The sequence below is a fragment of the Phaseolus vulgaris genome, chromosome 9 (genome assembly GCF_051622355.1).
Source record: "Phaseolus vulgaris cultivar YP4 chromosome 9, ASM5162235v1, whole genome shotgun sequence".
Lineage (NCBI taxonomy): Eukaryota > Viridiplantae > Streptophyta > Magnoliopsida > Fabales > Fabaceae > Phaseolus > Phaseolus vulgaris.
Window position 1 is genome coordinate 35619508 of NC_143506.1, and position 9710 is coordinate 35629217.

Genomic DNA, 9710 nt, shown 5'->3' on the forward strand with positions numbered 1-9710 from the left:
TTTCGGCCCATTTTTTTCTTTCTGCACCTCTATAGGTTCTTCTGTCACCGTTATATACAACATGAAAATACCTTTTTAACCTTCTTGTATCACTCCACAAAGTAGTTTTCAGATTATGTAATCCGGACACGCATTTGAAAAGAGACTTTCGGATTATGTAATCCAGAAGCTAAAAAAGCCTTCTAAATTACATAATCCGGAAACTAATCATGCATCTAAAAAAAGGCTTTCGGATTATGTAATCTGAAAGTTAATTACAAATTTGAAAAAAAAACATCCGGATTACATAATCCAGAATATTATTGAGGAGTATTTTTGGAAATATGAAAATTTATGAAGGTGGGAGAAGAGTATATGAAGTGCAGGAAGAAAAAGCCTCTCCATATCCCACGTATCATATTCTCTGCCTTCTCAAGATGCCCACACTAACAAAATTGTTATACATTATGAATTATAAATCGCAACTTTTTCTTGACACTTAATCAATTATAAGTTTTTATTGTGTTTTTTCTTCTCATCACATGTACCTGTAATATCTCGACTTAATTTTAATTTTGATTCTTATATTTTATAAAATTTAAAATTTTGGTTTCTAATTTTCTTTTTACCATAATTTTAATCATCCGTAATTTTTTTTGTCAAAATTTTACACATTTTTAATTCTTGAATGTTGAATTATTTGTATCGATAAAATGTAATTGGATAATAATTCAATTTATTTTTAAAATTGAAAATCGATCAAATTATGAATATTATAACGGATCAAAATTATATAAACAAATTTAAAAGCCAAAATTGTGAATTATTAAGCGTCAAAGGACTAAAATTACAGAAAAAAAAAACAAGGAACAAAATTACAAATATTGTAAAATATAAGAAAATGTCAATAGTTTTATTTTCTTTTACTACGTGTTGTTTGTTGTTAATGTATCAAGTTTTCCTTGTCTTGTTACAATGTTTGTTGCTGTATTTTTGGCAGTCTCCACGGTGGAACCTGGTTCATTCAAAGGTGTTGCGAAAGCGTAGAAGTTGGCAACAGAAGAGACTAATTCGTACCACTCATCACCGCATTAATCTTTGAACCCTATGAGAAACTTTCGGAAATAGAAACAGAAAATTCTCTGTTCCACACGTGCATGCATGGAGGAAGAGTATAAATACCCCCGAAGCTAATGAAGTATAGCAGAGGGAAAGAGAGCCGAACAATAAATCTGCTCCTTTGCAGCAGTAAACTCCGATCGGTTCTCTTTTCCCTTTCGCCATATCCTCTGTCTCTTGAGTCTAGGGCAGAATCACTCTCTGCCTTAGACACCAAAAACCCTTTCAACAACCTCAATGGCCTTCCAGGATTTCGAACTCATCACTGAGCGGCGAAGAAACGAGAACAGACTCAAGATGAGGAAGAAGATCCTCATCAGCGTCGTTTCCGCCGTTCTTCTTGCATGCGTGGTTGGCGCCGCCACATTCGTGGTGGTGCAGAGAACCGGTCCCTCAAAAACCCAAACCCCAATGTCAGAAGCCTCGGCGACGCCTCACGTGGACAGAAACTCGAGGCTGGTGGAAATGATCTGCAGCTCAGCGGAGTACAAGGAAAAATGCCAGAAAACCCTCGGCGAGGCTCTGAAGAAGGACCCGAAGCTGGCGGAGCCCAAGGACCTGATCATGATATCCATGATCGTGGCCGAGAACGAGGTGAACAAAGCCTTCAACGCCACATCGAAACTGAACTTCGCGTCGGCAGACGAGAAAGGCGCGTACAGCGATTGCAGGGAGATGTTCGAGGACGCCAATGATGAGCTGAAACGTTCGATCGAGGAGGTCGGTGAAAGCGATCCCAAAACACTCTCCGCCAAAGCTGCTGAACTCAACAACTGGCTCAGCGCGGTTATGAATTACCAGCAAACATGCATCGACGGGTTTCCCGAAGGAAAAATGAAGGACGAACTCACCACAATGTTCACCGAGTCAAGGGAGCTTGTGAGCAATTGTCTTGCCGTTGTCTCGCAGTTTTCTTCCTTCTTTTCGATCTTCCAAGGAGCTGGGGACATTCACCTTCCATGGGAAATCGACAATGGTGATGCACCTGCCCCTGCTTCTCCTTCTACTCCTGCTACTTCTCCTTCTGCTTCCGCTTCTGCTTCTGCTCCTGTTGCGGCTGTAGGTTCTGCTCTTGCTCCTGGTTCCGCTCCTCGTGCAGCTCCGGTCCTTCCTCCTTTGGATGGTCCACTTCCAGCATGGGCTACCCCGGTTCCTGCTTGGGCTGGCCCTTCTGACTTCGTAGGATCAGATGAGAAACCCACACCCAATGTTACCGTCGCACAAGATGGTAGCGGAGACTTCAAAACCATCTCTGAAGCCTTGGCTGCAATCCAAGCACCGTACGAGGGAAGGTAACAATCTTTTCTCTTTTTCGATTATTTTAAGGAAATATCTGTTATCTATGGATGCTCATGCAAAGCATTTACTTTTAATGCATGGCAGGTACGTGGTTTATGTTAAAGCCGGAGTTTACGATGAGACCGTGACAGTGACAAAGAAATTGGCAAACCTAACCATGTACGGTGACGGAGGTGACAAAAGTATCATCACTGGCAACAAAAACTTCGTGGATGGAGTCAGAACTTTCCAAACTGCATCATTTGTGGTACTTGGAGATGGATTCTTGGGCAGAGAAATGCAATATAGAAACACTGCTGGAGCAGAGAAGCATCAAGCAGTGGCTGCAAGAGTGCAAGCCGATCAAGCAATCTTTTTGAACTGTGTGTTTGACGGTTACCAAGACACTCTCTACGCCCAAACCCACAGACAGTTCTACCGCGACTGCACAATCACCGGCACCATCGACTTCATCTTCGGGGACGCATCAGCAGTGTTTCAAAACTGCACCATTTTGGTGAAAAAGCCCCTTGACAACCAGCAGAACATTGTGACTGCACAAGGGAGACTCGACAAGCAAGAGGACACTGGGTTCGTTCTGCAGAAGTGTGTGATCAAAGCTGCTGATGACTTGGTCCCAGTGAAGGCCGGTGTGAGGAACTACCTCGGAAGGCCATGGAAGGAGTACTCAAGAACCATCATCATGGAGACTGAAATCCAGGACTTGATTCACCCCGATGGGTGGCTTCCTTGGGAAGGTGACTTTGCACTGAACACACTGTACTATGGTGAGTTCAACAACAATGGAGCAGGTTCCAACACCAATGCTAGGGTGAATTGGCCTAACCGCAAAGTGATTGACAGGGATGAGGCTACTAGGTACACTGTAGAGGCTTTCTTGCAAGGGGCATGGATCAATGGTACTGGTGTACCTGCTCATTTGGGCTTGTACGCTTAAACCCTTTCTTTTCATCATCAATCATGAATATACTTTCAAGTGCAAACACTTGAACTAATTTATATTTATGATCAATTTTTCCATCACTATCAAATGCTTTTATTTATTTTTATTCATTAATATCAAACCGATAACTTTGATTCAACACAAATCTAACTCATTCTAAAATAAACAATTTTTAAAAATTTACCTGTTCAAAATGCTTATGTTTTTTAAAACTAAGTTAATACATATTATTATGAAGAATAATCAGTAATTTATTTATCAGCCATTCTCTTTTATTATTAATCGTGCTTAAAATACAAACTCCTAAAATTAAATATTAGTTAACATTCTTATTTATAAGCTAAACTAATTGTAACAATGGACAAAAGTGGATCACCACGACATTTTTTGAAGAAATACAAATAATTCAATAAATTTAGAGAGAAGATATGTTACATATCATTTATGTAAAGCAAAAAGCATTCACTTTGCAAAAGATTTTAATAATCCAATAATATATTAGTACTTTATATTAAAATATATAAAAAAAATGTAATTAAAATATTAGTATATTAAATTGTGAAGTTATTGTATTTTGTCACCGTATCATCATGAAACTATAGAAACTGTCTCGAAAATGCAAATTGGCTTAACGATAAAAGTTTAATACTGTATTTTATTATTAGCATTGAAGAAGAGGGGTGATATTTTTATACCTAAAAGAAATATACCCATTAAAAATTTAAAATATTAATATTTTTTATATTTTAACTTAAAATATTAAAGAATTATAATATATTTATAATTTATTATTTCTTTACAAACACTTTGCAATTTTCTTTATAATATGCTTATATTAAGTTTTTTTTAATAATAATTATTTTATCATCCTTATAGTTTAATATTTTATTATTAAAAGAAAAAATTATTGTATAAGTGTATAAAAATTAGTAGTTATCAAGTGATTATTTTATAATATAATATATATTATTAAAATGAGTTATAAAAAGAATACATTTTTATACTGTCATATTATCACATTTTCCTTTGGAAAAAAGTGTTAATAAATGGAATATTAACCTCTCCAATCCCATCAAACTATTAATAAAATTTAATGTTTCGTAGCCATCTCAGTTAATTTTCTTAACTTTATTTTATTAGGAGCAAAGATTATGTGATTTTATTATTAATGTTTGGTAAGCAAGTTTCTTTTAAAAATTTATAATATTTTAATTTTTATATTTATATGTATTTTAATTTTTTTTAAAATATTTATTAGTTTTTTATTATTTAAGCATTATCTTATTAATTTATTTTTCCTAATCTATTTATTTTATTAATTGGATATTTTAGTGAATCCAAAAACCTATAAATACAACTTAGTACTCATCTTAACTATACTTATTATTTAATTTATCACTCGTATATAAGACAGACTTTTTTTTATTAGAGCATCAAAGAATCTTCTTCCAATAAAATTATTATCCCATCTTTCTCATTAAAACTCAATGTAAGGATCTAGAAAATAACCTTAGAGTAGAAGTGATATATTTTAAATGATACCTGAATATTTTATTATTAAAATAAAAATGACATATAAATAGAAAATTCAGTTATCCAGGTTTCATTTTAAAATAACCACCATCTCTAAAAGTTTCCCTTTTCCTTTCTCTCCCTTCTCTCTAAGATTCTGACTTCCTCGTTCATCTGTTTGACGATCAGAGTACGCCATTAGACTCCTGGCAGCCAAGACTACAAGACTGCCCGATCAAAATCTCTGATAGAGTAAGTTTATTTTTGTACCCTTTTCCTTTCCTCTCCTTCTCTCTATGATTCTGACATCCTCAGTTATCAGTTTGACGATCGGAGTCTGTCATTGAACTCCTGCCAATGAACTCTACAAGATTGCCCGATCAAAATCCATTTTGAACTTGATAGGTTGTCTACATGAGTTTTACATGTGACTATTTTAGCTTTAGGGTTAATGTCTGTTAACTCAAGGTCCTAGTTATATAGTTAGATTTTGATTAGGACTCTGTGGTGCAGGTTAATTACCTTTAAGCTTTTGGGTAGATTTGGAGCTCTTAGTGAGCATCAACTAAAGTTCAGGTAAGGGAAGCTAGTCTTATTATGTTCAATAAAACCCTAGGTTAGAAGATTCTGGATGTGGAGGTGACGTGGTCACCAATTCCAATTGTTTTTGCTTGCAGGATTGTCTCTCTTGAAGAGTAAAGTAATATATTGACTGGAATGGTTGATTTTGAATCTGTTATGGGAATAATTTGTTGAAACTGTTTGTGATTGAGAATTGAAAGTGTTTGAATGATAATATAAATGAGTTGAACTATTCTTTTTGAATATTTTGGTTGAATTACTTAAGTGAGATGTTTGATGAGAAGTGGTTGTGTGATTTCAGATGATGATTGATTTAAAGAGCATATATTTGGAATTAATTATGTGTTTTAAGTAAAGTTTGAGATATATTTGGATTGTTTAGAAAGTTTATATATATGAAGTGATTGAGTGGTGCATTGATATGTTAAATGATGTATGTAATGAGGTTAAAGTGTGATTCAGGAAAGGAAATACCATGTTGAGATTGTTATTAGGGTGTATTGATTTGTGAGTGTCCTGTGAATGAGACGATCCTGACTCTACTGATATAATGGAATCAAATAGATGAAGTTATTCAGTTGGTGAGAGTCGAAGGAGGTCCATTTGGCTGATTCTGAGGTTTGAAAGAACTGATCAGAGCATATCAAATGGATTTACCCTGTCATATGAAGATGATGAGATGATGAGATATTGAGATAATTATGTGCATGGCTGTGTGGGTTTCACAACAGTAGTATGACAGGTGCAGGTCTCTGGATGCTAATTTCAATACACGAGTCTTCCGGAAGTAGAGTCAAGTGTCTATGTGTTGTGAGTCAGTAAAAGTCTGACATATGAAAGATGAATTTTATGAATGTAATAGACTCTTGATGGTTTGAGAAATCATATGAGAATTGATGAATTATGCTTATTAATTTGAAATTTAAATTATATCAAAACTTTTTATATAGATAGCTTACCCTGTTATTTGTTTGTGTTTGTTTCTTTATCTGTGATGATCGTGTTTTACATGGGAGCAGATGAGATTTCAGGTGATAGAGCTCCTTAGTGAACAGCTGGAGAATGAGATAGTTTTATTTAAATGTTTTGTTTTGTTGTTAAAACTTTTGATGTATATATATTAAATCCCTATGAAGAGGGATATTTCTTTTGAGATACACATAAGAGAAAGTAGTATATGTTATTTGTAATTAGATATTGCTTGTTTTACTTTTATTACATTATATATGGGTAAAATTAAGGATGTTACATTATGGTATCAGAGCTGTTCGAACCTTAGGAGACCTAAGGGTTATGGGATTGTTTATGTGTGCTTTAGTTAGTTTGTTAGTAAAACTACATAGTTATGATTTTTTAGATTCATCCGAAATCTTTCTTTTCTGTTGTATAGCATGGCTCCTAGACCTCCTACCCCTCCCCAACCTTCTTCTGAGATGAACCAGATTGCCAGGGCTATTGAGATGATGGCAAATGCTATCCAACAACAGAATATGGCAATGGCTCAGAATCACCAGGCAGCAATGCATCATTGGGAGACTGCTAGATCTGGTGCAACAGCTTCCCATGTCAATCAGTCTCAGGAGCAGATGGGACTGACAGAGTTCATGAGACACAACCCACCTAAGTTCACTGGGAATGCCACTCCTGACCAAGCAGACCAATGGATAAGAGATTTAGAGAAGATCTTTAGGGCAACCTCCTGTCCTGAGGATAAGAAATTGGTATTTGCTACATATTTATTGTCTGGAGAAGCAGAGTTCTGGTGGATGGGAGCTCAACAGATGATGGAAGCCAGAGATGAAATATTAGACTGGGAGAGTTTCAAAGTGAAGTTTTTAGAGAAATATTTTCCAGATAGTGCAAGGTTTGCAAAGGAAGCTGAATTCCTCAGGTTGGAACAGGGAGAGATGTCAGTGAATGCATATGCTACTAGGTTTGAGTACCTAGCCAGATTCTACACCCAAGCTACCTCTGAGGCTTGGAGGTGTAGGAAGTTTGAAGAAGGTCTAAAACATGAGCTGAAGAAGACTATAGCTCCTATGTGCATTAGAGAGTTTACCGCCTTGGTGGAGAAGGCGAAGATGGTGGAGACCCTGGAAAATGGTGATTCCAGGGTGATCAGATCACACCAAGGAGGGTCTTCCAGTGGGAAGGCCAAGGTGCAGCATCAACAACATAAACCTTATGCTAGACCTCCACAACATAGGACAGGAACATCTCTACCACAGTTTCAGCAACAACAACCATGGAGACCCACATGTTATCACTGTGCTGGACCCCATTTGAAGAAAGATTGTCCTCAACTTTCATCAGAGAGAAAGTGTTATACTTGTCAGAAAGAAGGACATCTATCAAAAGATTGCCCTAATAGGAGGAGGATAATTCCTGGAGGTAACTTGCAGTCAGGAAGAGGAGGAGGTGGTAGACCCCAAGCAACTGGAAGGGTGTTTGCTATGTCAGGAGCTGAAGCATCTCAGCCAGGTAACTTGGTACAAGGTGTATGTTATATAGCTGGTAGATATGTGAAAGTTTTATTTGATTCTGGAGCGACACACTCTTTTGTGTCGAGTTTATGTGTAGCGGAGTTGGGTCTTCTAGTAAAGGAGTTGTCGTTTGAATTGTTGGTCTCTACACCAACATCAGGAAAAGTTTTGACCTCTACAGTTTGCTCTGAATGTCCAGTAATAGTAGAGGGACGCAGGTTCAAAATAAATTTGATCTGTCTACCTCTTCAAGACTTAGATGTTATCTTAGGGATGGATTGGCTATCAGCCAATCACATTCTCATAGATTGTGGTCAACAGAAAATAGTGTTTTCAGATTCCAAGAAGTCATATGTGATGTCTGCTCAGCAGGTGTGGTCAGAATTGAAAGAAGGATCAAAGTGTTTTGTAATCTTAACTCAGATGGAAGTTAAGCATGAAGAAGAAATGAGTAGTATACATGTGGTGAAGGATTTCATGGATGTATTTCCAGAAGAAATACCTGGATTACCTCCTAAGAGAGAAGTAGAATTCTCTATTGATTTGGTACCTGAAGCTGGGCCAGTGTCAATGGCACCTTACAGAATGGCTCCAGCTGAGTTGATTGAACTAAAGAAGCAAGTTGAAGATTTTTCCAGGGTAGTAGCTCCTTTGACTCAACTAACCCGCAAAGATCAACCTTTTGCTTGGACTGACAGATGTGAGGAGAGTTTCATAGAGCTGAGGAAAAGGTTAACTAGTGCTCCGGTGTTAGTGATTCCTGATACAGGAAAACCTTTTGAAGTTTACTGTGATGCTTCACATCAGGGTTTGGGTTGTGTCTTGATGCAAGAGAAAAGACCAGTTGCATATGCTTCAAGGCAACTCAAAGTTCATGAGAGAAACTATCCAACTCATGACTTAGAGTTGGCAGCTGTGGTGTTTGCTTTGAAGATTTGGAGGCATTATTTATATGGAGCTCAATTTCAGGTGTTCAGTGACCATAAAAGTTTGAAATACTTGTTTGATCAAAAAGAGTTGAATATGAGACAAAGAAGATGGATGGAGTTTTTGAAGGATTATGATTTCCAACTGATGTATCATCCAGGGAAGGCTAATGTAGTTGCAAATGCTTTGAGTAGAAAGTCAGTACAGGTGTCAACCATGATGATTGAAGAACAAAAGTTGATTGAGCAATTCAGAGATCTAAATTTAGGAGTGAAATTTCATGTTGATCATATTAGTTGTAGTAAGTTAACTATAACTAATGATTTTCTTGGAATGATAAAGGAAAAGCAGTTAGAGGATGAAATCTTAAGATTTAATGGCAGAATTTGCATACCTGCAAATGAAGAACTGAAGAGAATGATCCTAGAAGAGGGTCACAAGAGTTTATCTTAGTCTACATCCCGGTATGAATAAGATGTACCAAGATTTGAAGGAGTCATTTTGGTGGTCAGGCATGAAGAAAGAAATAGCTCTATATGTTGCTACATGTTTAACATGTCAGAAGGCAAAGGTAGAACATCAGAGACCTGGTGGTTTGTTACAACAGTTAGATGTTCCTGAGTGGAAATGGGATAGCATTGCTATGGATTTCGTTACTCATTTACCAAGATCAGTAAGGGGTCATGATGCAGTATGGGTAATAGTTGATCGACTGACGAAGAGCGCTCATTTTCTTCCAGTTAATTTGAGAATATCTATGACTAAGTTGGCACAATTGTACATCAAAGAGATTGTAAGATTGCATGGGGTGCCTTCTAGTATTGTTTCAGATAGAGATCCTAGGTTTACTTCACGGTTTTGGCAGA

The 9710-nt window shown here is 36.7% G+C and overlaps 2 protein-coding genes across 2 annotated transcripts; both read left to right on the top strand.

The window, feature by feature from the left end:
- The first annotated feature begins 1181 nt into the window (after window positions 1-1181).
- LOC137822679 (putative pectinesterase/pectinesterase inhibitor 45) lies at window positions 1182-3420 on the top strand. The gene is made up of 2 exons (XM_068627625.2): window positions 1182-2390; window positions 2482-3420. The coding sequence occupies exons 1-2, from the start codon at window positions 1336-1338 to the stop codon at window positions 3332-3334; spliced, it is 1908 nt and encodes a 635-aa protein (XP_068483726.2). The 5' UTR covers window positions 1182-1335; the 3' UTR covers window positions 3335-3420.
- A 3519-nt stretch (window positions 3421-6939) lies between these two features.
- LOC150025296 (uncharacterized) lies at window positions 6940-9297 on the top strand. Its single transcript, XM_090295711.1, has one exon. It carries the CDS (start codon window positions 6955-6957, stop codon window positions 9295-9297), a length of 2343 nt encoding a protein of 780 aa, XP_090151837.1. The 5' UTR covers window positions 6940-6954.
- Window positions 9298-9710: the final 413 nt, after the last annotated feature.

Bases quoted from the DNA above. Each gene is read 5' to 3' on its own strand.
- LOC137822679 (XM_068627625.2), top strand. From the start codon at position 1,336: ATGGCCTTCCAGGATTTCGAACTCATCACTGAGCGGCGAAGAAACGAG. The intron at 2,391-2,481 runs GTAACAATCTTT...AATGCATGGCAG, and splicing joins CAAGCACCGTACGAGGGAAG to GTACGTGGTTTATGTTAAAG.
- LOC150025296 (XM_090295711.1), top strand. From the start codon at position 6,955: ATGCATCATTGGGAGACTGCTAGATCTGGTGCAACAGCTTCCCATGTC.